The 27,924-nt window shown below is 48.8% G+C and overlaps 1 protein-coding gene across 1 annotated transcript; it reads left to right on the top strand.

The window, feature by feature from the left end:
• The first annotated feature begins 955 nt into the window (after nt 1-955).
• Nucleotides 956-27,417, top strand: SPOCD1 (SPOC domain containing 1). The gene is made up of 15 exons (XM_012440238.3): nt 956-1,324; nt 1,454-1,605; nt 16,216-16,257; nt 17,283-17,459; nt 18,017-18,077; nt 18,400-18,484; nt 19,293-19,452; nt 19,569-19,685; nt 21,115-21,240; nt 23,597-23,708; nt 23,935-24,085; nt 24,389-24,539; nt 25,108-25,197; nt 25,484-25,670; nt 26,617-27,417. Exons 4-15 carry the CDS (start codon nt 17,379-17,381, stop codon nt 27,231-27,233), a joined length of 1,938 nt encoding a protein of 645 aa, XP_012295661.3. The 5' UTR covers nt 956-1,324; nt 1,454-1,605; nt 16,216-16,257; nt 17,283-17,378; the 3' UTR covers nt 27,234-27,417.
• Nucleotides 27,418-27,924: the final 507 nt, after the last annotated feature.

The raw sequence follows: 27,924 nt of genomic DNA, 5'->3' as shown, positions 1-27,924 counted from the left end.
GGAGGCAGGCCTCTCCACCCTCACCCAGGGCACCAGCTCCTGCTGGGTGCTCCCCTCCCTGGAGTGCTCACGCCTAGGCCTCAGGAGTGGAAGGGTCTGGGAGCACTGCCTGGAAGAGGGGCTCCTCCTAGTTCCCACTGAATGGGCTGACAGATCGGACTCTCCATGACAAAGTCCCCTCTTTCTGTCTCCACACAGGACCCGTGTTGTGCTTTTGCCCCAGATAGGTGGACAGACATGTCCCAAGCGGGTGATGCAGAGGTCCCCAGCACAGAAGACCCTATGCTCAGTCCCCAACACAACTGTGAGCTTTTACAGAACATGGAAGGAGCCAGCTCCACACCAGGCCTGGCACCAGATGTGCCAGGAACAAGCTCTGGGCCCCGAGTCAGGGCTGGCAGCAGAAGGAAGATCCCCAGGAAGGAGGCCCATCAAGGTGCCAGCTCCTGGGCTGTAGGTGCTGCTGGGGTCCTCCCAGGGGTCTCGGAGCTGCTCGCTGTGGGACAGAGCCAGGGCTCGAGGCCGAGTCCTGGGCTCCACATGCAGCTGCCCTCGGTACCAGCTCAGGGGAGAGCTCTGACCTCCAAGAGGCTCCAGGTTTCTCTGTGGGACATCTTAGCTTACAGTTGCCCCAGGAAACTTTGTCACAGGTCTGCTGGCCTTCCAGAGAGAGCTCTGGTCTGCAGGGAGAGGCTTGCAGGGGTGGAGGAGGTGAGCTGTCCCAGGTCCAGGGAGGCCAGAGACGGTGGGATGAGTTCTTCAGAGTATTTCAGAAGTAGCCCCATGGTCAGCAAAGAGGAGCCCCATGGAAGGCCCCCGACGTCCTCACCAGGCCCAGCCTCTGTGAGGGTAAGAAAGAAAAGCAGGAAGCAGGGGGCCCATTTGGAGGGTGGGGAAAGGACCGGCAGCTTCCTGTGGCTTGATTGGAGCCCTGGTGGAGACAAGCCCTCGTCTATGGGAGACCCTCCCCAGGGTGCTGACCTGGAGTCCTTGGGAGGCCCCTGCAGAGACACTGGGTCTGGGCCTCCAGAGCCAGGTGGAAGTTGGGCAGGATGTGCCTCAGGGACTGAGAAGTTTGGATATTTGCCTGCTGCAGGGGATGGGGCCCAGCCAGGCAGCCCCTGTGGCGCTGTCGGGTTCCCAGTGCCCAGTGGAGGGGAGTCCCTCAGTCCAGCTGCACAGGCTCCTCCACAGAGCGCGGCACTGTGCCTGGGGGTGTCAGCAAGGGCCTCTGCAGAGCAGCGAGAAGCTGTGCATGTCGTGCGGGCTGGCAGCGATGAAGGCCGGGCTGCAGCGCAGGACCAGGAGGAGCTGCAGGTCAAGGGTAAGCCAGCATCCAGGGGAAGGCTGGAGCAAGGACTCGCTGCCCCTGCTGACAGCTGTGTCAGCTCCCCGGAGTCCTTGGGCGGCCCCGGCTCCTCCCTGGACCCTGAAGCCAGCAGGGCATGCTCAGGCCCATTCACAGAGCAGAGAAGATCCAAGGGCGCTAAGAAGCTGAAGAAGGGTCCGGTGCCGTGTGCCCAAGACCAGGGTGCAGACAGAAGCTTAGACAACTCCCACCAGGACAGGCCAGAGGAACCTGGCCCAGGAGGCTGCCCCAGACTGGTGAGCTGAGTCTGAGAGTTTGGGATAGGAGGGGGGCCTGGCCATGTCTCTCAATGTCATGCTTGACAGTATAATTTAATAGAGCTAAGCTAGACGGCCTCATCATGAACATTCTCTCTCACACCCCTATTAACTAAATGGGTAAAACAAGGCCCACAAGCCAGGAAAGAGAAAATAAAATACATTCGTTGAATCCTTATGAGGGGTCATTATCTTTTGGAGCCAGTGAGTCCTGGGTTCGAATCTTGCCTCTTGCCCACTTCGTAGCTGAGTGACCGTGGGATGTTTTTTTAATCTCTCTAGGTTTCCTCATTAGTTTAAAAAAAAAAAAAAAAAGGGATACTAGGCCGGGTGCAGTGGCTCACACCTGTAATCCCAGAACTTTGGGAGGCCGAGGCGGGCGGATCACCTGAGGTTGGGAGTTCAAGACCAGCCTAACCAACATGGAGAAGCCCCGTCTCTACTAAAAATACAAAATTAGCTGGGCGTGGTGGTGCATGCCTGTAATCCCAGCTACTTGGGAGGCTGAGGCAGGAGAATCGCTCGCTTGAACCCGGAAGGCTGAGGTTTCGGTGAGCTGAGGGCGCACCATTGTACTCCAGCCTGGGCAACAAGAGCAAAACTTTGTCTCAAAAGAAAGGATAACAAAAAAAACAAAACTAAAAAAATTTTTAGAAAAGGGATACTAATTCCAGCTTCATGGGATTGTTTTGAGGATTAAATGAGATTATGGTATAAAATAATGTGCCTAGCACAGCACAAGGCACAAGGTAAATTGTTTTTCCTTTACTGCTCACCGTTACCCTGTAAGATAGGCGTTAGCCCCATATAACCAGACGGGGAAACTGAGGCTCAAGGGGTTAACAGTATTCTTCAGGCTCACACAGCTAGGGCGGCAGTGCCCAGCCATGTTCCCTATATCACCATTTCCCTTTCCATTGTTCTTTTACTTATAATAATCATCAGTTCATTAATAATCGTGGCTAACATTTACACACCAAAGGTGGAAGATGACTCTACTTGGTTTTGGTGTGTATTTCTCACGCAGTTGAATTTTCACCACATTTATTGAATGTGCATGACGTGGCTAAGTGTTTCTGATTTCATCTTCACCTGGCGTCCACAGAGGTGAGGTAACAGACCCAGCTGGTGAATGGGAGCAAGGTTATAACCCCAGGCGATCTATCTTGAGAACTCACTGCACTGCCCTTCTCTGTGCATGTTCTGTGTTATCAGCACAGTCGTAACAGCGTCTGGCTTGCTTAACACATGCTGGATATTGTGCTAAGCACTTTATCTTGAATCTTTGTAACAAGGCTTTGAGGTAGACACTATTGACATATACCCATTTTACTGATCGGAACACTGAGGCTCTGAGAGGTGACATGAGTACTCAAGGCCAAACAGCCAATTAGTAAAATAGAACGAGTGAGCTGTTTTCCACTATGCATCAAGCCTTTTTATCTATAAATAAGCTCCTATTATGCCTTATTGTTCCAGGACTTTGCTTTGTTTTGTAAGTTCTATAGTATTTGAAGATCTTTCTCAGTTGGTTCACCTTGTTCTGCCGAATTTGATCTTTTCCTGAGCCCTGCGTCATAACTGTCTGTGGATGTATTTGTCACAACCACAGGCGCTGTCAGGATGAGAGGGTGGGCTGGGACTTCCTCTTCTCATTTCCAACCACTATAGTGGAGTTAGGAGCGTGAGCCCTGGAGGCCAATAGGCTGACGTTCAATCCTGACTTTGCTGCTATCTGAACAACTGAGGCGAGTGTAATTCTCTCATCTGCAAAATGTGGGTATTAAGAGGACTTACCTCCTAGGGAGGTGGTGAGGATGAAATGAGACGACACCTGTTTGCCATTTAACAGAGTGCTTGGTGCAAGAAGAATACTCAGATAGGTTACCTGTTACCAACCTAGGCAATTTCGTCCTGCTGTAAGTAATGCAGGGGTGGACCATCCTTGTGCATCTGGCTTTTCCCTTCTTCACGTGATTTATTTGGACCAGATGCCCTGAATTGGGATTCCTGGGTCTGCAGCCTTTGAGGGGGCTGGTTGGAGTGTGGTGGTGGAGCCAGCTTCCTGCCTGGCTTGACTGGAAGCAGCCCACGACTGCTGGCTCCTCCAGGCTCCATCCTTGACTCTGCGGCACAGCCCATCATCCCACAGCTTTCCAAACACCTCGTTGCCATAACAACCAGTCCCAGCTGCGGGAGAAGAATTGAGTCTGGGCTGTGACAGGGACGGGTGGGTGATTGCGGACAGGGCTGAGTGGGGCCTGGGCAACGGGGGGCACAGTGCCCGGCTGGTCCAGAGCCCCGCTTAGGGCCCTAGCGCCTTCCCCTGGAGACAGCCTGGCTTGTGGCGGGGGCAGACAGAGAGGTTCAAGGTCAAGCTCTGTCTCTTACTGCAGGGTGACTTTAGACCTGTCTTTAGACATTTAGATGAGTTTAGCTTTTTCCCCCCCTTTCTTAAGCTCAGTAACAGGAAGACTTTATTATTATTATTATTATTATTATTATTATTATTATTATTATTATTTTGGAGACAGGGTTTCTCCATGTTGGTCAGGTTGGTCTTGAACTCCCGACCTCAGGTCATCCGCCTGCCTTGGACTCCCAAAGTGTTGGGATTACAGGCGTGAGCCACCACACCTGGCCACATATTATTATTTTTAAGGATCACGAGGTCAAGAGATCGAGACCATACTGGTCAACATGCTGAAACCCCGTCTCTACTAAAAATACAAAAAAATTAGCTGGGCGTGGTGGCGCATGCCTGTAGTCCCAGCTACTTGGGATGCTGAGGCAGGAGAATCATGCCTCATGATTTGTAGGAGGAGTTCTTTTTTAAATTATTTTTTTGTTAAAGACAGGGTCTTGCTCTGTCACCCAGGCTGGAGTGCAGTGGTAAGATCATAGTTCACTGCAGTCTTGAATTCCAGGGCCCCAACAATCCTCTCACCTCAAACTCCTGAGTAGCTGGGACTACAGGGATGCGCCACCATGCCCAGCTTATTTAAGAAAATACTTTTTTCTTTTTTGAGACGGAGTCTCGCTCTGTTGCCAGGCTGGAGTGCAGTGGTGCAATCTCAGCTCGCACTGTAACCTCTGTCTCCCTGGTTCAAGCAAGTCTCCTGCCTCAGCCTCCCAAGTAGCTGGGACTACAGGTGCACCACCACACCCAGCTAATTTTTGTATTTTTAGTAGAGATGGGGTTTTGCCATATTTGGCCAGAATGGTCTTCATCTCTTGACCTCATAATCTGCCCACCTCGGCCTCCCAAAGTGCCGGGATTACAGGCATGAGCTTCCGTGCCCGGCTTTTTTTGTTTTTGTTTTTGTTTTTTGTTTTGAGACAGAGTTTTGCTCTTGTTGCCCAGGCTGGAGTGCAATGGCGCCGTCTCAGCTCACTGCAACTCTGCCTCCCAGGTTCAAGTGATTCTCCTGCCTCAGCCTCCTGAGTAGCTGGGATTACAGGTGCCCACCACCATGTTCAGCTAAATTTTTTTGTATTTTTAGTAGAGACAGGGTTTTACCATGTTGGCCAGGCTGGTTTCGAATTCCTGACTTCAAGTGATCCTCCTGCCTCAGCCTCCCAAAGTGCTAGGATAACAGGTGTGAGCCACCACGCCAGGCTAAAAAATTTTTTTATGGAGATGGGATCCCACTATATAGCCCACGCTGGCCTTGAACTCCTGGCTTCAAGCAGTCTTCCTATCTTGGTCTTTTAAAGTGTTGGGATTACAAGCATGAGGCACTGCACCTGGCCAGAATTCTTTATCTATTCTGGATAGTACTCCTTTGTTGCTCATGTATTTTGTAAATATATTCTCCTAGAGTATGGCTCATAATTTTGCTTTCCTTGTGGTATCTGTTGATAAGCAGAAATTCTTAACTTTTAAAAACTGTGGTAAAGTATATACATAACTTAAAATGTACCATTTTAACAATTTTTAAGTGTACAGTTCAGTGGCTGTACACTCACACTGTTGTGCAGTCATCACCAACATCCATCTCCAGAACGTTTTCCTTACCCCAAACTGAAACTCTGTACCTATTAAATAAGAACCCCCATTTCCCTCCCCCAAACCCCGATTCCCACCATTCTACTTTCTGTGTCTATGAATTTGGCTACTCTAAGTACTTCACATAAGTGGAATCACTAAATAATTGTCCTTTTGTGACTGACTTATTTCACTTAGCATAATGTTTTCAAGGCTCACCCACATTGTAGTGTGTATTGGAATTTCATTCCTTTTTGAGGATGAATGACATTCCATTGTATTCATCTATCGATGGACACTTGGATGGTTTTCACCATTTGGCATTTGTGAATTATGTTGCTAAGAACGTTGGTTTACAAATATCTGTTTCAATCCCTGCTTTAAATTCTTTTTTGCATATATACCCAAAAGCAAAATTGCTGATGTAATTCTTAATTTTAAAATATCCAAGTTTATCAATTATTTCATTTGTGGTTTGTTTTAAAAGTATTTTTAAAGAATTCCTTTCCTGTCTCAAGGTAGTGATGAAGTTCTCATATATTGTGTCTTATTAAAAATTCTTGATATTTGGTGAGACAAGTCTTCCAACTTTGTTGTTCTCGAGAGGATCTTCACTCTTACATTCTTCTTCTTTTTCATATATTACAATCAGATTGTCAATTTCCAGACACACACACACACACACACACACACACACACACACACACACACACACACAGGTTGGGATCTTGATTGAAAACATATTGAACCTATAAATCAGCTTGAGGAGAACTAACTTTTTTTTAAGAGATGGGGTCTCACTATGTTGCCCAGGGTGATCTTGAACTCCTGGGCTCAAGTGATCTGCCTGCCTTGGCCTCCCAAAGTGTTGGGATTACAGGCATGAACCACCGCACCTGGCTGAGAACTACCATCTTTACAATATTGAGTCTTCCAATCCATGAACATAGTATATTCATTTATTTTGATCTTTATGTCTTTATATTTTCTCCATAAAAATCTTGCACCTTATTTTTTTTGAGACGGGGTCTCACTCTGTTGCCCAAGCTGGAGTGCAGCGGCATGAGCTCAGCCTCCCAAGTAGCTGGGCTTACAGGCATGGCTACCAAGCCTGGCTAATTTTTATATTTTTAGTAGAGATGGAGTTTGACCATGTTGGATTTCACAAAGTTAGGATTCTATCCTCTGCTAGAGATTGGAGGCAGAGGTCCTACCCTCAGATGTTGCCTAGAACAAACAGTACATTTTGGAGGCAGCCTTGAGTTTTCTTAGGCATCTACTTTAAGAGGGCTAGAGTCATCTTAGGGATGTGCCATGATCTCTTAGAAACTATGTTAGTGTCTGTTCAAATCTTTACAGACAAAGGTTGAGGCCTAGCTGAGAAGGAGATTCAGAGGAGCCTGGCTAGAGTTTGGTCAAGAAGAGAAACTGTCACTTGGCAGTCCTAAAATATTTTCTGTTTTTTTTTTTTTTCTTTTTTGAGACCGATTCTTGCTCTGTCCCTCAGGCTGGAGTGCAGTTGTGCAATCTCGGCTCACTGCAGCCTCTGCCTCCTGGATTTGAGCGATTTTCATCCTCATCCTCCCAAGTAGCTGGGATTACAGGCGCCCACCACCATGCCTGGCTAATTTTTGTATTTTTAGTAGAGACAGGGTTTCACCATGTTGGCCAGGCTGGTCTTGATATCCTGACCTCAGGAGATCCACCCACCTCAGTGTCCCAAAGTGCTAAGATTACAGGTTTGAGCCACCGCACTCAGCCTAGAATATTTTCTCTCTGGCTGTTTACAGAAAAAAAGATTGCTGACCCCTGGAATGAATCCTTTTGTGCTTACACCCAACCCTAGCCATCATGTGTTATCTTGCCTGAAAATCATCAAATATTCATTTAATATCCAAATTTGCAATAGTTTCATAAAGATGACTATTTAAAAAAATTAATTAATCAATCAATATTTTTTTTTGGAGAGTCAGTCCTGCTGTTTCCCTGGCTGTAGTGCAGTGGCATGGTCTCAGCTCACTGCAACCTTCACCTCCTGGGCTCAAGTGATCCTCCTGTCTCAGCCCCCTGAGTAGCTGGGACTGCAGGCATGTGCCATCACGTCCGGCTAATTTTTTGTATTTTTTGTAAAGATGGGGTTTTGCCATGTTGCCCAGGCTGGTCTCAAACTCTTGAGCTCGAGCATTCCACCCACCTTGGCCTCTCAAAGTGCTGGCATTACAAGCGTGAGCCACTGCACCTGGCCAGAAACTTATTTTTATAGCTTGTCTTTTTAAAGTCAGGATACAAATAAGGTCCACACTTTGTGATTGGTTGATGTCTCTTTTAAGTCTTTTAAACTATAGATTCTCCCTCCATATCTTGTTTTTTCTTGCAATCTTTTCCTCTTTTTTTGAAGAAATTAGACTGTCCTGTAATTTTTGCATCCTGTAACAGAGTTAAACCTGTTCCTCTGTCTTTACTTTAAGCTGTGAACTGGTGATTGAATCTAGAGGTTTTATTAGAATTGGATTCAGGTTTTGGCCTGAACTACTTCATAGGTGGTGGTATGTTCTTTCCATCAGAGGTACATGTCTCCTTGTACTGCTTTATATTTACTGATGCTATTGTGTGTGTGTGTGTGTGTGTGTGTATGTATATACAGAGAGAGAGAGAGAGAGAGAGAGAGAGAGAGATGGAGTCTCACTCTATCACCCAGGGGGGAGTGCAGTGGTGCAATCTTGGCTCACTACAACCTCTGCCTCCCGGGTTTAAGCAGTTCTCCCATCTCAGCATCCTGAGCGGCTGGGACTACAGGCATCCACCACCACGCCCGGCTAATTTTTGTATTTTTAGTAGCAATGGAGTTTCACCATATTGGCCAGGCTGGTCTCTAACTCCTGACCTCAGGTGATCCACCTGCCTCGGCCTCCCAAAGTGCCGGGCATATATTTTGTGCTTTGCATATGTTTTGCATTTCTACACTGTCTCCCGTGTAAAACCACAATTGAGTTTTGTGTATTGATTTTGCACCCAGAAATCTTGCTTTTATCAATCTATATAATTTATCTATTTGGATTTTGTTTTCTATGTAGACAATCATGTAGACAAATGACAGTTTCTGTTATTTCCTTTCCAATTCTTTACATTTCTCTTCCCTTCTCTTTCCGTACTGTGGTAAGACTGTTAGTTTAATGTTGCATAGAAGTGGTGATAGCAAGGAACCCATGACTTGTTCTGGATTTTAAAGGAAATGGCGTCATCATTTCACCTTAAGTATGACACTCGCTAGGTTTTTTAAATTTTGTTTTGTTTTGTTTTGATACGGAGTTTCACTCTTGTTGCCCAGGCTAGAGTGCAATGGCTCGATCTCAGCTCACTGCAACTTCCACCTCCTGGGTTCAAGTGATTCTCCTGCCTCAGCCTCCCAAGGAGCTGGGGTTACAGGTGCTTGCCACCATGCCCGGCTAATTTTTTGCATTTTTAGTAGAGATGGGGTTTCAGTATGTTGGCCAGGCTGGTCTCAAACTCCTGACATCAAGTGATCCGCACACCTCAACCTCCCAAAATGCTGGGATTACAGGCGTGAGCCACTGCACCTGGCCTACACTTGCTATGTTTTTTGTATAGATGCTCTTTATCAGGTAAAGGAAATGCCCTTCTCTTCCTTGTTTGCTAATTATTCTGAATGCACAGTGCATTTAATCAAATCTGTTTTCTTTGTTTCTAAGATAATATGATTTTTATCCTCGAATTTATTAATGTTAATTTAAGGAATTGGTTTTTGTTTTTAGGTTTTTTTTTTTTTGAGACAGAGTCTCGCTCTGTCACCCAGGCTGGAGTGCAATGACTTGATCTCAGCTCACTGCAACCTCTGCCTCCCAGGTTCAAGTAATTCTTCTGTCTCAGCCTCCCGAGTAGCTGGGATTACAGGTGCCCACCACCACACCTGGATTATTTTTGTATTTTTAGTAGAGATGGGGTTTCACCGTGCAAGCCAGGTTGGTATTGAGCTCCTGACTTCGGGTAATCCACCTGCCTTGGCCTCCCAAAGTGCTGGGATTACAGGCGTGAGCTACCGCACCCAGCCATGAGTTTTTTTTTGTTTTGTTTTTTTGTTTTTTTTTAAATGTTAAGCTTTTAAAAATGTTAAGTTCTTGCCTTGCTGGAACAAACCCAATTTGATAATGGTACATCTTTTTTTATATCTTGTGAATTCAATTTCATATTTTGTTTGGGGTTTTTTGTAGTTCAATTGATGAATTAACTGGCCTGAAATGATCTGTTCTCATACTACCCTTGTGAGATTTTGGTATCAGGGTTTTGCTAGCTTCACAGAATGAACTGTGGATTGTCTTTTTGTTTTCTATTCTCTGGCATAATGCATTTAAGATTGGAATTATTTGTTCTTTGCACATTTTGATAGAATGGCTGGTTTTAAAAAAAGTCTGGACTGATGTTTTCTTTAGGCAAGATGTTTTCTTCCCTATTGATTCAATTTATCTTACAGCTATAGGTTTATTCAGTGTTGTTTTTCTCTTGAATCAATTTTGGTAAGTTGTACTTTTCGTTTCTTTTTTGAGATGGAGTCTGGCTCTCTTGCCAGGCTGGAGTGCAGTGGCACGATCCCAGCTCACTGCAACCTCCACCTCCTGGGTTCAAGTGATTCTCCTGCCTCAGCCTCCTGAGTAACTGGGACTACAGATGCATGCCACCATGCCCAGCTAATTTTTTTATTTTTAGTAGAGACGGGGCTTGACCAGGATGGTCTTGATATCTTGGCCTTGTGATTCTCCTGCCTCGGCCTCCCAAAGTGCTGGGATTACAGGCGTGAGCCACCATGCCCAGCCTACTTTTCTAGATACCTATTTGTTCATCTGAGTTTTCAAATTTATCGGTATGTTGGCATACAGTATTTCACAGGAGCCTCTTATCTTTAAGGACTGTGCATTTGTAATGATACGTTCCAAATATTGTCTAGTTATACCTTCTCTCTTTGCCTTAATCAGTCTTGTCAGAGAATTGTCAGTTTTTTCAAGAACCGATTTTTGGTTTGTTCACCCTCTCCATTGTATGTTTGTTGTCGATGTGATCTTCCTTTCAGTTTATTCTATTATTTATAAAGTCTTAAAAATTATGCTTAGCTCATTAGTTTTCTGCAGTTTTTCCTTTCTAATAAAGTTATTTAAAACTATAGAGGAACCTTTCAATTATCACTTTTCCTGCATTCATAGTCTTTACATACATACAGTCTTATTATCATTCAACCTCAATATTTTATCTTTTTTTTTTTTGAGACAGAGTCTTACTCTGTCACCAGGTGCCAGGCTAGAGGGCAGTGGCATGATCTCGGCTCACTGCAACCTCCACCTCCTGGGTTCAAGCAATTCTCCTGCCTCAGCCTCCCCAGTAGCTGAGACTACAGGTGCACACCACCACACCCGGCTAATTTTTGTATTTTTTAGTAGAGACGGGGTTTCACCATGTTGGCCAGGATGGTCTCGATCTCTTGACCTCGTGATCCACCCACCTTGGCCTCACAAAGTGCTGGGATTACAGGCGTGAGCCACCTCACCCGGCTTATTTTATCATTTTTAACTACAATTTTTCTTTGACCTATGTGTTATTTAAAAGTGTATTTCTTTTTTTTTTTTTGGAGACAGAGTCTGGCTCTGTCCCCCAGGCTGGAGTGCAGTGGTGGTATCTTGACTTACTGCAACCTCTACCTTCCAGGTTCAAGTAATTCTCATGCCTCAGTGTCCCGAGCAGCTGAGACCACAGGTGCCTGTCACCACTCCAGGCTGATTTTTGTATTTTTAGTAGAGATGGAGTTTCGCCATGTTGGCCAGGCTGGTCTCAAACTCCTGACCTCAGGTGATCCACCCGCCTCGGCCTCCCAAAGTGCTGGGATTACAGGCATGAGCCACCATGCCTGGCTAAAAGTGTATTTCTTAATTTCCGAACATAATCTTGTGTTGATATTGTCATTATTGCCTTCTAACTGAATCATGTTGTGGTCTGAGAAGTTGGTCTTCATCTGAGTTACACAGTCCGATAGCCACTGGCTACTCATGTCTTTTGAGCACTTGAAATTTGGTTAGTCCAAATTGAGATGTACTCTAAGTGTAAAACATACACTGAATTTCAAAGACTAAGAACAAAATAGAATGTAAAAATCTCATTAATAGTTTTTCACATTGATTACATGTTGAAATGATAATATATTGGATATGGTGAATTAAATAAAATACAAAATTAATTTCACTTTTTAAAATGTGGCTACCAGAATATTTAAAAGTACACATGTGGCTTATGTTTGTGTTGGGCAGGGATGATCTAAAAATGTCTTTTGAAATTTGTTGATATTTGCTTTTTGGCCCAGGCTTTGCTCAATTTTTATCTACGTTACACGTATACTGGAAAAGAACATGTATTCTCTAGTTATTAGGATTAATATTCTGTGTATAGATATATAGATTAAGCTTGTTGATTGTTTTCATTCATTATTTTTTATTCCTACTGATTCTTTTGTCAGCTTTATTTATCAATAGTTAGAGAGATACATGAAACGTTCTTGCTATCATGGTGGATTTGTCTTTTGCTTACAGTTCTACCATTTTTTGCTTTATATTTTTTGAGCTGATGCTTTTAGATACTTATAAATTTAGAGTTGTTATAGCTTCCTGGTAAAACTGCATATCATCATGTAGTCAAGTCTTTGCCTCTAATGATTTTTTGCCTTAAAGTCTGTTTTATCTGACTATTAATATAGCTACAAAGCTTTATTTTGGTTGGTATTTGCCTGTTCATATATTATTCCATTTTGTTATTTTAACCTTTTTACGTCATTATGTTTTAGAAATGGGTCTCATAAAGATTTTATACTTGTATTTTCTTTCCTTAAAGATCTGATCATTTTTGTATTTTTCCAAAGTATTAAATTAGTTCATTTACATTTGTTACAGTTACTGATTTATTTACATCTACTCCTACCATTTTATTTTGTGCTTTTTTTTTGAGACACAGCCTCACTCTGTTGTCCAGGCTAGAGTTAAGGGGCGTGATCATAGCTCACTGCAGCTTTCATCCCCGGCTGATGATTCTCCCACCTTAGCCTCTCAAGCAGCTGGGACTATGGGTACATGTCACTGGGCCTGGCTCTTTTAAAAACATTTTTAGTAGGGTCAGGATCTGGCTGTGTTGGCCAGGCTGGTCTCGAATTCCTGAGCTCAAGCAATCGTCCTGCCTGAGCCTCCCAGGGTGCTGGGATTATAGGCACGAACCGCCCCGCCCCGCCTGTTTTGTGCTTTGCGTGCGTTTTGCATTTGTTCACTTTCTTTGTTTCATTGCCTCCTTTTGGATTATTTTTCTTACCTCTTTTTATTCCTCTAGTAGTTTAGATGTTTCCTATCCTCAGCTTATATTTTTTTGGTGGTTCTCTTAGAAATTTGAGCACAAATAACTGACTTATCAAAGTATGAAGGTCGTTACAATCTTTATCTTCCTCCGAAATGACATAGGGATCTTGGAATGCTCTAATTCCAAGCATGTAGATTTCCGATTTGTGTGCTGTAGTTATCCAGTAAATTGGTCCTATATGTTTTTTAATCCCCAAATTACACACTGTTATTATAGTTTCACACAATGTCTGTTTAGATTTAACAACATCTTCATCATTTTCTTTGCTCAAAATTCCTCCTTTCACCTCAGCTTTTCTATTTGGGATCATTTTTCCTTCCTTCTGCCTCAGGTTTATCTTTTAGCATTTTGTTTATTGAGCAAAACAAAATTATCAAGAAAAACAACTCTGTTGATTTTCTCTACAGTATCTTTATTTCTTCTTTATTCTTGAAAAGTATTTTGTCTGGGTCCACAATTGATTGTTATTTTCTTTAAGCACATCGAAAATATTATTTTTCTATGTTTTGCCTTTCATTGTTGCTATTGAGAAAGTATCTATTAGTCTAATTGCCATTCCTTTATAGATAAAATGTATTTTGGTGAATGGGATCGTAGTGTAGTAGTTGAAGGTATGGCCTCTGGAATCAGCCTGCCTGGATTTAAATCCCAGCTCTTTGGTTTTCTAGCTGTGTGACATTGAGCAAGCTGATTAACCTCCCCATGCCTCTGTGTGCCTCAGTTTCCTCTTTTGTAAAATGGGAGAGATAATAGTACCAGTACCTACCTCATAAGATTGTGGTGAGCATTAAATTAACTACTATGTAAAGCACTCGCCACAGACATAGCTCATTTTAAGTGCTATTCAAGTGTTAGCTATTTTTTTTTTCTTTATGCTTGTAACTATCTCCTTATCATGAATGTTGATGTGTCTAGGTATGAACTTCCTTTTATTTATTCTGTTTGAGATTCACTGAGCTTTTTGAATCTGTAAATTGCTGTCTTTTATCAATTTTGAAAAAATATTAGCCGTTATTTCTTTAAACACTGCTTCTATACATTCTCTTTCCTCTCTCCTTCTGGAACTTCAGTTAGATTAATCATTTTCTCTCTATCTGTCTGTCTTTCTTTTCCCTCCCTCCCTCCCTCCCTCCCTTCTTTTCTTTTCTTTCTTTCTTCCTTTTTCCTTTCCTTTATGCTGAGACAGCATCTTGCTGTGTCACCCAGGCTAGAGTGCAGTGGTGTGGTCACAGCTCACTGCAGCCTTGACTTCTCAGGCTCAAACAATTCTGTCACCTCAGCTCCTGAGCAGTTGGGACCACAGGTGCACACCACCACACTTGGCTTTTTTTTTTCCCCCTGTTTTTGTAGAGATGGGATCTTGCTATGTTTCTCAGGCTGCTCTTGAACTTCTGGCCTCAAGCGATCCTCCTGACTTGGCCTCCCAAAGTACTGAGATTGCAGGCGTGATGTGTCTCGGTGCTTCACAGTGTCTGCTGTGAAGATTCTGGATAATTTATTTAAATCTATTGTCCAGTTAGCTGCTTTGTTTCAGCGGTATTTAGTGTGCTATTCAGCCTATATATCGAGTTTGTAAACTTTAATGAAGATTGTTATATTTTTCATTTCCAGAAGTTCTGTTTGGTTCCCAACCAAATCTGCCTGGTTGGTTTTTGTAGGTTTTTTTTTTTTGTCCTTCACTCATGCGCTCACCTCTTTCTTTTACTTCTTTAAACATATGATACATACGTAGTTTGTATTCTGGTCTGATACTTCCAGTGTTGAAAGGCTTCGCTTGTCTCTTCTTTTGGAGCCACATAACGCCGACGTAGGACCCCTGAGACAGGGGCCAGCCGGACGGCTTTGAACTGTGAAGGGCTGGTCCTGATATTTTCCTGCTCCTCTTCTTCCCACACCCCTTTCCTTTGTTTTTTCTCCCTCTTTCTCCATTTACTTTTTTGAAAGGCTGATTCATTTCCATGATTCAAAAAAAGTGCAACTCATCTTTCTCGGCACACGGTCGCTTCCCTACTGGCAGCCAGGGTTATATAGGTTCTCGCAGATACTTCCTGTGATATTTTATGCGTACTCAAGCAAATACAAATTTCAAAATTCATTCTGTCTGTAACACGAAGGGTAGCACACTACACGTATTGTTCTGAACTTGTTTTTAATAAAAAAAGATGTTTCTGGTTACAAAAGAAATACATGCTCATTTTGAATAACATGAATACCCAAGTATCTACAAGTAGAAAGTGAAGTCTCGCTGGAATTTCATTCCCCAGAGATAACCTGTATTATGTATCTATAAATATATATTTACATAAATGGGCTCATGCAACTGATACTGTTCTGTAACCTGTTTTTTCTTTTTCTCCCAATAACACTTCATGACGTCTTTCCATGAATCTTTCCATGTCTCCACATAGCCCCTCAGTTAAGTGCTTGGGTTTTGGAGTCAGACAGAGTGAGGTTCTAATGCTAGCTCTGCAGCTTAGCAGGTATAGGACTTTTCAGATCCTCTCCGAGCCTCAGTTTCCTCATCTGTAAAATGGGGATAGAAATACTATATACCTCATGGTGTCGTTCTGAGACCTTAAAAGCCTGCCTGCATGGTGTGCTTCCTGTGGGGCCAACTACTTCATAAGCCCTCAACGAGTGGTCGTTTGTATGATGACTTCCTTACCCTTTATAAGACACATAGAAGTATGAAGTGTCACCATGTACTAACCATTTTCCCTTTGATGGACGTTTTTTTTTTTTTTGAGATAGAACCTCGCTGTATCCCCCAGGCTGGAGTACAGTGGTGTGATCTCGGCTTATTGCAGCCTCCACCTCTTGGGTTCAAGTGATTCTCTTGCCTCAGCCTCCCAAGTAGCTGGGATGATAGGCACCCGCTACCACTAGGGCTAATTTTTGTATTTTTAGGAGAGACAGGGTTTCACCATGTTGGCCAGGCTGGTCTCGAACTCCTGACCTCAGGTGATCTGCCCACCTCGTCCTCCCAAAGTGCTGGGATTACAGGTGTAAGCCACTGAGCCTGGCCTGATGGACATTTTGTTGTTAATCATTTTCCCTTTGATGGACAGCTTTTTTGCTGTAAGTGTAACTCAGTGAACACTGAACTCACCCTTTCAATAAGAATGTCATCTTTTTGTGAATTCCCTGCCATGGGGTGGCTGGGTCCTCTGGATTCTAATCTCTGCATCCTCTTTCTCTTCAAGGAGGAAGTGAAAATACCCCATGGGGTGAAGCTTGTGTATTACGTAGGTTTTTACTGTTTATTACTGCTTTTCTTCCTCCCTTTCCTCAGGTGGGGTGGAGGGGGAGGGCTCCTGCACAGTAGACGTGATCCTACCCCCACCCAGCCTGCCCTCCCCCAGCATCCTAGTGCTCCCCTCCCTCTATAATGTTGGGTCTTAGACTTTTCGTTTCCTGCAGACCTTGGATACTGACCATTTCATGATCATTCCTTTAAGGATTAGTTTTCAGACTCACCTACTTTTAAAACAATTCTCTGTGGTTTGCAATAAATTAAAGGAATCAAAACACACTTAAAATGGGCTAAAAGCCTAAAGAAAGCAAGAAAAGAGGAAGGAGAAGGGGGAATCTTGTTACAACACTTTACTTTCCACCAATCCTGGAAAGGTACAACTGCTAGGCTCAAAGTTAACACTGAGCTTCCTGGCAGCCATAGCAAAAAGGGGAGCAGGATAGATTCATTAGAAGAACAAAATCTGCTCTGCACCTTGAAATGGTCATGAAGGGATTTTTTTTTTTTTTTTAAATCGGCAATAGAGAAGTGATCAGCAGCATTACAAAAGGTGATGACTGCATTTGACTGCTTCAAGGGAGAGGCAGAGAGCGTCAGTGACCCCTGAAAGGGGCATGACAGAGCTTTGAGCAGGAGGAGGTGGAGTCAGAACAGGGCGTGTCCCTCCTGATGAGATGCATCTGCGGTCAGGAGGGTGAGAGGGTCCTGACACAGAGTCCAGTTAACTCTGAATGTGACTGGGGGTTAAGGGGAGGTTGAGAAGGGATGGGGATGGAGACAGGCTTCTCTCCTGGGACAGAGGCTAGCCAGGTAGCAAGCATTCACTGAACGCTATGGGCCGGGCCTTTTCCAGCCATTGGGAATACAGGGGGGCCCAAGACAGGCATGCTGTCTATCCTCACGGAGCTTACAGTCCAGTGGGAGAGAGACATGAACCAATTACAGGTGAGGGGAGTACTCTGAAGGTGGGGACAGCCACTGGCCCTGCTTGCTTCTGAAGTGCCGTCTCCCCCGCAGCTGGATTCCAGGCCAGTGATCAATCTCCTGGGGGCCGTCAGCCATGGCCAGGCAGGGGGGCGGCTGGCACCAAAGCTGGAGGTTCTGGAGGACTTGATGGAGGTCAGCTCGCTCTCACCTGCCAAGAGGCTCAGAAGGAAGAAAAGACCCATGGCGCAGGGCCCTGCTGGGTGCCAGGTACAGAACACGTGACGTCATTTAATCCTGCTGAGAGAGGCAGCTTCACACCTGATTCACAGAGCGGGTGCCACTTGTTCGCTATCACACAGAATAGTCAGAGGCAGGGTTAGGCCCCAGCGGGATGGCTGGCCTGCCTCCGTGTGTACTTCCTTCTGCAGCTCTGAATTCAGGGTGGACTGCAGGAGGAAGGGGCTGGGCCTCCAGTGCATCTGGGGAGGGAACAGTCCCTGGCCTCCATTTCCGGCCGACTAGTTTGTCCTGCTCCCTGCCCCAAGGTTTTCTAGCCTCCTCCTTCAGGAGGCACAGCATGGGACTCTGGTGGCTTCTCTGACCCCTTCCACCCTCCAAGAAGCGGTTCCCTGTCCCTCGGCAACCCCACCTCGGACCCTGCGTGTCACCAGGGGAGTGCTTCTGCCCTGGCCACATGCCTCCTTCGCTGGAGCATGGGTCAGGGAGGACGTGGGAGTGGGGAGGTGACTAGAGGAAGCAGTGTCTCCTGGGCTGGAAGGCCAGGCCCACCGGCACAGCCTCAGTTCCTCTCACCTCCGCTACAGAGTGGCCCAACGGAGGCTGAAGAAGAGGAACCTCTGCTGGAGGAGGGGGCGGAGGACTCAGGTGAAGGGCCCTGGAGGGAGCCTCCTCTGCTGCTGCCTGGTTTCCAGACACTGCTGGGGGCTGGGGAGGACTTGGGCCTTGCTCCTGGCCCCAGCCCCTGCTAGGACTCTTCTCTCCTCGCATCCCATCAGCCTGTAGCTCTTCCCCAAAGGGGTTGGGGCCGCTGGCTTGCCTGGGCTTGGCTCTCAGACCGATGGAGAGAGGGGTCTAGGTCTTTGAGGGTGGGACCCCTCTCCTGTCTGCCTAAGCCCATCAGCCTTGAGTCAGCCCCTCCCCTTTCCCCTGGGCACCCCTGGGAGCCTGTGACGTTCTCTCCCCACAGCTCAGCTCCAACAGGAGAAGCCATCCCTGTATATTGGGGTGCGGGGCACTGTTGTCCGTTCCATGCAGGAGGTGCTGTGGACTCGGTGAGGCCCTGCTCCCCACTACGCTGACATCCCAAGGGATGCCCTCACATGCCTTGCCTCTGGGGCCCTGCCACGTTCTAAGGGCTTCTGGGTATCTGGCTAACCCCGTCTGGTAGCTGTGCAAGGTCCCTTGGCCACACAAAGTACCAGTGGAGAGCTGAAATTTGAAGCCGGGTCTCTGGCTTCAAGGCTGTGTTTCCCCACTCAGCTGCGGCAGCTCTCAGCCTCGGCTCAGGTCCAGCCATGTCAATGTCACCTGCAGCAGATGCTTTCAGATGATGAGAGCCTGTGCTGGGAGCGGCTCAGAGACCCGAGCCCAGAGCTCTCATTTGCTGATGGGGAGACCAAGGCCCAAAGAGGGTCGGACTTTGCAAAAGCCACACAGCGAGTCAATGACAGATGACACCCAGGGCCAGGGCTCCATTCCGTCCCCCGACTCAGGCCTTACTCTGACCTGACCTGGGCTTCCTCCCCTCCACACACACCCGACACATCCCATGGGCCAGAGACGGAGCATGGGCTGACGAATCAGACGGTCGGGTTTCCAGTATTGCTTTTGCCACTAATTACATGGCTGTGAGTAAGCCCTTATTTTCTCTGAGCCCTCGTAACCCCATCTGTAAAAGGAGAATGATCTTATTTCCTCCTCACAGAATTGGGGTGAGAATAACTAGGTTCCTGCAGGGAAACACCCACGACAGGAACAAATTGGCCCAGACCCTACCGCCCACCCATCTTCCTCCCTCTGGGACCAAGTGCCTGGCGAGCCTCCCGGGCTCATGGCCACGCCCTACCCTGGCCTCCACAGCCTTCAGGAGCTCCCAGACCTGGTGCTGAGTGAGGAGGTGGTGGAGGGCATCGCTGCTGGCATTGAGGCTGCCCTCTGGGACCTGACGCAAGGTACCAACGGCCGCTACAAGACCAAGTACCGCAGCCTGCTGTTCAACCTGCGGGACCCCAGGAACCTGGTAAGCAGGGCTTTGTGCTGGGCCGGGGCCCCTGTCTGAGGCTCATAGCCCCTGCAGGATGTGAGGTGGGGGGCTGTTTCAGCCACGTGCTGCAGCCCTGCCCCCTGCCCCGACAGAACCTGTTTCTCAAAGTGGTTCATGGAGATGTCAACCCCTATGACCTGGTGCGGATGAGCTCGATGCAGCTGGCCCCCCAGGAGCTGGCCCGCTGGCGGGACCAGGAGGAGAAACGGGTGAGTGCTGAGCTCAGTCAGGACGGTAAGGGGATGTAGGAGCAGAGAGGGTAGCCTGAGGGTGGAGGAGGGAGAGACAGAGATAGGGAGCGAGGGAGGAGGAACTCAGAAAGAAACAAGGAAACAGAAGGCAGACGGGGAGTCAGAGAGACCCTTCCCACAACAGGAGAAGGGGTGGAAATGAAAGGGACTGGGATGAAATGAAAGAGAGCTTGGTAGAGACGTGACGCACTTGGCCCTGTGTGCGTGGGTCCGTCCCTGCCTGGGAACTGCTCGGGGACTGGGAAGCTGTGGCACTGAGCGGGCTTTAGAGAACGCTCACCTCCTGCTTATTGGTGGCCCAGTGAGAGAAGAAGGGACTGATTTAGGGGCTGAGGCCACTGGGATGGGGCAAGGCCCTCCAGCCCCTGCTCTGGAAGACACTGAGCTGATTAGAAGGAACAACCAGAATCCATCAGGTGACTCCACCCCTATAGGCTGAGCTTCCGTCCGGGCTCTGTGGGGGCCTGGGATCAGGACTGGCTGCATAATTTTCAGGAGCCAGTGCAGAATGAAAATTAGGGGCCCTCTGTTCAACTGCTGAGAATCGCAAGGTGACGACAACAGAGCACTAAGCCATGCAGGGGCCTCCTAAGCGCGGGGCCTCCCAAGCGCGGGGCCTCCTAAGTGCAGGGGCCTCCTAAGCGCCGGGCCTCCTAAGCGCGGGGCCTCCTAAGCGCGGGGCCTCCTAAGCGCAGGGGCCTCCTAAGCGCGGGGCATCCTAAGCACCGGGCCTCCTAAGCGCTGGGCCCTGTGCAACTGCACAGATCTCACGCCCAGGAGGCTGAGCCCACCAGGGAGGAGCGGACCCCCTGTCCTCCAGGGTTGTTAGGAAAGGAGACACAGGCTTTCAGGGAGCATTGCAAATAGAGTGACATTGATCGACAGTAAGACTTACAACTAGCATTTGCTATGAGCCGTGTTCCAGGCTAAGCACTCTCTATATGTTGTTTAATATAGTGCTTTTCACTAAATTCCTACAAACAGATAAACTGAGGTTTAGAGCTGCTAAGTGCTTGCCCCAGGCCATACCACCTTATGAATCTTTATTAATGGCCCAGTGGGGACTTCAAAGCCTGCACTGTTTCAGTGACACCACACCCTTCCCAGAAGAGGATGAGGTACAGTCAGAGGTTGAACTAACCCGTGGGTGAAAGCAAAATCCAGGAAGACTTCCTGGAGGAGGCAGGATTTGAAGGGTGAATGAGTGGAATATGGAGAGGTAGCACTAAGGTTGGAGGGCTTCCCAAGGGAGGGGTATGGCGGAAGTAAAAGTGTTGAGGAGAGGGGAACCACAAGAGAGGACCTCAAGGGAGGAAAGTAAGCACTTGGGCTTTGATGGCCAGAGGCCCCCTAACCGGGCTCAGCTTGGGCTGCTCCTCCTCTTCAGGGCCTGGATATCATTGAGCAGCAACAGAAGGAGCCGTGCAGACTTCCAGCCTCCAAAATGACCCACAAAGGCGAAGTGGAGATCCAGCGGGACATGGACCAGATGCTGACCCTGGAGGATCTGGTGGTAAGCTGGAGCCTGACCTGGTGCTGGGCAGAGCCCATGCCTGGGGGTCCCACGCCTCGCCTCACCTCACCTGTGGTGTGACGTTGGGCATGTCACCTGACTGCTCTCAGGCCCGACTTATTTGTGATAAAATGGGGACAGTGATCCTTAACGCACAGGGGAGCATGGAGGGAGACAGTGCTGCTGGCACAGGCCTGCCAGCACCTTGTCACTGTCGGTCCCCCTCCTTTTGGCCTCACCCCAAGGCCCCCACATGAGTGGCATTAAGTCTCATCATCATAGTCACCCCCAACCTCAGGCCTTCTGCCAAGATCTCTGCTGGGAAGCAGCAGGCTGCACTGTTCCAGGCAGTGACTTTTTCAGATGGAAAGAATGAAGACCCACTGTATTCAGTGGATTGATTTGGGGATGCTCCAGGCAGGGAACCCCCTGGCACCCAGGCAGTCGGTCCAGAGGGCCTCCTGGAACTTGTCCTCAGACCTGGAAAGCCCACAGGAGTGACAAAAGCCCACAGGAGTGACAGGAGTCTAGGGGTCTTGCCACTGAGGATCTGCTCCATCCCTATGTCCATCCTGCTCCTTCCTCCCCCTTGGCCGAGGCTTGCACAGAACCTGACGTGGCGGCTCAGCAGTCCCGGAATCCATGAAGCCTTCACCTCAGACTCCTGCAGTCCACCAGAACTTCCCCTGACTCCCTTTGGTCACTCTCAAAAGGCCACTCTGGCTGTGGTCGAGGATTCTGTGGGTCAGATGTTCACCTGGGTCTTATCAGCTGTGTGTCCAGGAGAGGGGTGCGGGGCAGGTCTCTTTAACCATACTCAGTCAGTCAGTACATACTCAGTCAGTCAGTACATTTATGGGGCACCTACCAGGTGCCAGGCATGGTTCTAGGCACTGGGGAAATGACAGTGAACAGACAGAAATCTCTGCTCCCCACTCCTACCACCAATGACTGGGAGAACTTCTGCGTGTGCCAAGAGGAGCCCCAAGGGGATGTGGCTGCTCTCCAGTCAAAATCAATTTGTAGCCTGGGCTCGGTGGCTCGTGCCTGTAATCCCAGCACTTTGGGAGGCCGAAGCGGGCAGACCACGAGGTCAGGAGTTTGAGACCAGCCTGACAAACACGGTGAAACCCTGTCTCTACTAAAAATACAAAAATTAGCTGGGCCTGGTGGTGCTCACCTGTAGTCCCAGCTACTTGGGAGGCTGAGGCAGGAGAATCGCTTGATCCCGAGAGGCGGAGGTTGCAGTGAGCCGACATTGCACCACTGCACTCTAGCCTGGGCCACAGAGCGAGACTCTGTCTTAGAAAATAAATAAAGAAAGAAAATAAAATCAATTTGTATTCCCTGAACAAACTGAATGGCAATGTAGGAGAAAGACCTAGATAGCGCCAGAGAGGAGGAGACAGAGGAGGTGCTGGGGAGGGGAGGGGGAAAATAACACATGATAACAGTCTTTACTGTTTATTGAACACTTACTATGTGCCCCTTTTACAAGCAGTGTCTCATTCACATCCCACAGTGGCCTAGGAGGTTGGTGCTATTCCCTGCCCGTTTCTGAGATGAGGAACCTGACGCCGTTTACCCAAGGCCACACAATGTGCAGTGGGAGCTGAGATTTGAACCCAGGCTGCCTGACTCCAAAGTCTGTGCTTTGAGACTGTTCTGGAGGTGGCTGATAAGAGCCGAGTTTCAAAATCTTCTTAAACCTTCCTAAAGCAATGATTGTTTTATGTTTAAAGCTATTTCTAGTATGAGGAAAAAAAGTGATTTGGCAATAGACGTCAAGAGTCTTTAAAATGTTCCCTCTCCCTGATTCTGTCATCTGCTTCTGAAATCTTGTCCTAAGGACATAATTTAAAGTTTAGGAAACTACTTTCTGCACAAAGATGTCCTCATTGCTATTTTGTAATAGTGAAAACCTGGAAATAACCCAAACGTATAGCAACAGAGGGGATACGTCCACTCTAGGCCACCCCGTCACAGCAGCGGCTACAGGGACTATGTGACATGACAAATGCCTCTGCTATTATTAGTGGACAGAAAGAGATCACTAAGTTGAATATGTGATCCCAGCTGTTTTAGGAAAAGGACCCCCAAACCCTGTGTCTTGAAAAAGATTATAAAAGAATACCCAGAAAAGCAACAGTGGTCTCTGAGTGGTGAGACAAGAAGCGATTTTCTTTTCAGTTTTCAAGTTTTGGTGTTTTCCAAATTTCCTTTATGAGTTCACAATAATAAACAACATTTATTATTGAGAAAAAAATAAACCACGTCCTGGGGCCCCCAACCCATTGTGGGCTCCTGGCATCCCCAGCCACCTTCTCAGCCTGCCCCTCTGTCTTCTGCCTCCCAGGGACCGCAGGTGTCCAGGGACTGCAGCCCACAGGCCCCGCCCATCGCATCAGAGGACACCACGGGGCAGCACGAACACCACTTCCTAGACCCTGACTGCCGCATCTGCATGGGTGGGAGGGGACACAGGAGGGGTGCAGGGCTGGTGGGCAGGCTGGGGCTGAGTGTGCAATTCAGCAGCAACAGGGATTTGTGGCCCAGGGAGAGGGTGGCAGAGCGGGGGTGCCTGTGCCCCAGGTCACCTAGAAAAGAACCTGGTTCAACCCTGGCTCTAAAGCCCTGGGCTGGCTTCAGCCCCACTGCTGCCCCTGTTTCAGCTTCTGCCTCTGCTGTTTGCAGACTGGGAGCCCTCGAGTGAGCTGCTGGACTCCTTCAAAGCCACCAAGAGGCTTGGGGACAATATCTTCCAGAAAGTCCTAAGCCAAACTCCTGTGCCTGCTCCAGAGATGCCCAAAGCCAGGGAGATGCCTCCCACAGAACCACAGGACAGGTGTGGGGCTGGGAGTAGGGAGGTGGTAGCGCAGCAGGGTTGAGGGGAGGCCACCAGCTGGGGCAACAGATGGAGCACTGGCTTTTCTTTCTGTGTGGCCCCGGCAAGTCTTCCCTCCCTTGGGAGCCTCCCTTTCCCCATCTGTGCAATGGAACTTATCACCCCAGCCTCCTGGTTGCATCCTGCACGAGGTCAAGCTTGGGTCAATGTTCCAGTTCCTACAGTGGGGATTCAGGACCTACTCTGAAAAGAAAGGAGTGGCCAGAGAAGTCCTGATGGCTCCGTCTCTGTCCCTCCCTCTAGGGTCCCTCCATCTGGGCCCCAGGTGCCTTCTGCACCCACAGAGGCCCTTCCCTGTCCGCTGCCCTGGGAAGGTGTTCTGGACATGTTCTCCATCAAGCGGTTCCGGGCCAGGGCCCAGCTGGTCTCGGGACACAGCTATCGGCTCGTCCAGGTGCACCTGCCCTCCTCGCCGAGGACTCCCTCATATACTGACCATCCCAGGCACCCACCCACCTCCCTCCCTCCCTTCCTTCCTCCCTCCCTCCTTTCCTTCCTCCCTCCCTCCCTCTTTCTCTGTTTTTCTTTCTTTTCTCCCATTCTAAAACAAGTCATTGGCACCCCTCTCTGTGCCTGGCCCTATGTGAGGCATGTGGGCAAATGAGATGTTGGCCCCATTCCTACAGAGACACATAGGGTGAAGGACTGTCACCCAAAGCACATAGCAAGAAGGGCCCACAGGAGGGTTTTAGGAATGATCGTTGAGTGACTGAATGATCAGCTAAAGTGTTGATGAAGGCGGAGGATAGAGGAGGGAGGGGCTTTGGAGAAGTTGTAGTTTAGCCAGGACAGGCTGCAGGCCTCCATGGGGCAATTAGAGATTTCTGGGCAGCCACCGAGGGTCCTGGAATACGGCCTATCCATCTTCGCCACAGGCTGAAGCCTTCCAGGTGGCTGGGAATGCGTCCACCCCAAGTGGGTGGGAAGCTGGGAGTCTGACTGGCCGTCCCTCCTGTCCCCAGACTCTGCCCACCGTGATCCGCTCAGCAGGCTGCATCTCTCCCAACACTGTCTGGGACCTTCTGGCCAGCATCTGCCAAGCCAAGGCCAAGGTAACTGCCCACTCTTGGGAACCCCCTTTTCCTAGCACCTTACTCCCACCCCTGGACACCCTCCCTCTCCACTTCTGGAGCAGAGGCCTGGCTTGGGATACCCAGGTCTAGTTCCCAGAGTGACTGCAGACTCACTGCGTGATCCTGGGCAGGTCCCTCTGTTTCCTTCTCTGGAAGATGGGGACACACTTCCTCGCGGGGTTCTCAGGGGTTTCAGGGAGCCCAGGGGTGCTGGCAGGAGCAGAGGAGGACTAAGCTTACAGCTGCTCTCCTCCTGTCACCGCAGGATGTCTGCGTGATCAGACTGTGCCCACACGGGGCCCGGGACACCCAGAACTGCCGCCTGCTCTATTCATACCTCAACGACAGACAGCGCCACTGCCTGGCCTCTGTGGAGCACATGGGGATGATTCTGCTGCCCCTGCCTGCCTTCCAGCCCCTGCCCACCAGGCTGCGCCCTCTAGGGGGCCCAGGTGAGTGCCCAAGGCCCATAGCAGACCCTGCCTCCGCTCACTTGGTCACAGACCAGGCATGGTTGACGCAGTCACCCAGCAGAGGCAGGCGCATCCCAGAAGGGAACTCCTCACCCAGCCAGGAAAATGTGAGAACAGTGACAGCAGTAGCTCACACTTATGTCATGAACTGCGTGTCAGCCATTGTTCTAAAAGCTTTACCTAGATGAATTCTTGTGTCTCAAAATCACCCTATCAGAATGGTACTATTAGACTAGACTCTCCATTTCATCGATGAAGAAACTGAGGTAGGAAGAAGGCAAGTGACTTGCAAAGTCACACAGCCAGTCAATAGCAGAGCTGGGCTTCACAGCCAGGCAGCGTGGCTTCAGAAACCCAGCCCCTCAGCACACCACACTGCCTCTCAAGGTAGGCACCCCCCCCGAAGAGAAACTCCTGGGACAGCCACATGTGACCCAGGCAGCAGGACAGAGACAGGGCCTACACACGCTTGACTGCAAATGTCACCTAAGAGAGGAGGGAGGGATGTTTCACCACAGCTGTGGCGGGGCCAGGCTCGGCCTCTGTCTGTACCTGGACACCCTGCACGGTGCAGCTCAGGACAGCAGCGAGGGCGGCGGTGGGGGCCCTATCCACTCCTGAGCAAAGCGCTTGGCCTTTCCCGGCTGTATGTCCTGAGACAATGAGGTAGACCCTGAGTCCGGGGAGTCTTCAGGTCAAACCATCCATACCCCAGCTTCAGCCAGAGGATCCTTGATCCTGCAGAGCTCAAATCTTCCGAGGTGGCCCCACCTTCCCACTTATTTTTCCCAGCATCTCATGGGCCTCATCTTACTGCGGAGAGGCCCTTCCTGGGATCCAGCCTCCAGATCTGCTGCAGCTAAGCTGAACATAGTTCTCCCCGATAGGACTTGGGGCTCTTCCTGTCTCCCCTCTTCCTTCCCAGGTCTGGAAGTCACTCACTCAAGTCTGTTGCTGGCTGTGCTGCTCCCCAAGGAAAGGCTTCCGGACATAGCAACGTCCAGCCCCTGGGTGGGGAAGGTTCAAAAGATGGTCTCCTTCCACAGTAAGGTAGAGAAGAGATATTACCAGCCGGACAACAGGAGGCCGAGTATGCCTCTGAAGGGCACCCCTCCCCCAGGAGGCGCCTGGCAGCAGAGCCAGGGCAGGGGCAGTATAGCTCCAAGGGGAATCTGTGCTTGGCAGAAGCCCCCCAGAGGCAGGGGGAGGCTCTGGCCAAAGCCTGAAATTTGGCAGGGTCCTGGGCGAGGGCAGTGGCCCCCAGAACCAGGCTTGCGCCGGTCCTGTCATCCCTATTCAGCAGCACCAGCTGGCCGTGGCCAGCACCTCCACAGGGACTCCTGTCCCTACAAAGCCCTGCTCCAGCACCTGGAATCCCTGGTGACCATGAGTCACCAGCTCCAAGCCCTACTGTGCTCCCCAGACCAAGAGCTCCATCCCTCACCCTCTGTAGCATCTGTCCAGCCCCCTGCAGCTCCAGAGCTCCCTGGCCCAGCCCCTGACTCCTCTTTGGGGCTTACAGATGAAGCTGGCCCTGAGTGACCCCTCCCTAGAAAGGTCTGACCCTCCTTACCCACCAGAACAGGGGTTTTGATGCCCTCACTAGTGTTGAAGCCTGTTCCAGAGAGATACTAGGCTGCAAGGAGAGAAGGGTCAGCTCTACGCACCTGTCCTGTTTGAGCTTCCTGTTTGACAATGTTTGCTGTTGATTTTTCGTTCAATAAAGAATTTGGCAAAATTGGGATTGCATCTACTGGCTGGTCAGGAGAGCCCCTGGTCCTGGTCCCATGGGGGTTGGGTGGGTGTGTCAGTGGGTGTCTTGTGCACAGATGTGTAGCCTTACTTATTGCTGGGCTGAGGTCCTGAACCATCTCTGTGCCCCAGGGCACAGTTATTGCCACGGCGGCTTCTGGAAGCGTTTTGCAAGTATTCTGAACTAGGAGGAAGAGGAGGCGGTGGGAAAGAAGGCAGGACCGAGGTTGGGGGTGGAGAGAGAAATGGACAGAGCCTTTTGGAGGGTCACAGACATCAACAGATCGCTAGAGAGGAAGAGAAGAGCAAGTTGCAGTGGTTTTTACATTTTTCAGTTAATATTAAGATTTTTTTCCTTTGACTAGATGGGGAAGGGTAGTACATACCTCCACCACATCCCTTCTGTGTCTCTGTGTCTGTGTGCTTCTGTATCTGTGAGTCTCATGGCCTGCCTGTGGGTAGGTCTCCGTTGAGGAAGTTG

Source organism: Aotus nancymaae, unplaced genomic scaffold, assembly GCF_030222135.1.
Source record: "Aotus nancymaae isolate 86718 unplaced genomic scaffold, 86718_ANA_hifiasm-v0.15.2.pri h1tg000053l, whole genome shotgun sequence".
Classification (NCBI taxonomy): domain Eukaryota; kingdom Metazoa; phylum Chordata; class Mammalia; order Primates; family Aotidae; genus Aotus; species Aotus nancymaae.
Note: the sequence above shows the minus strand (reverse complement) of the source record. Positions and strands in the feature narration are given on the sequence as shown.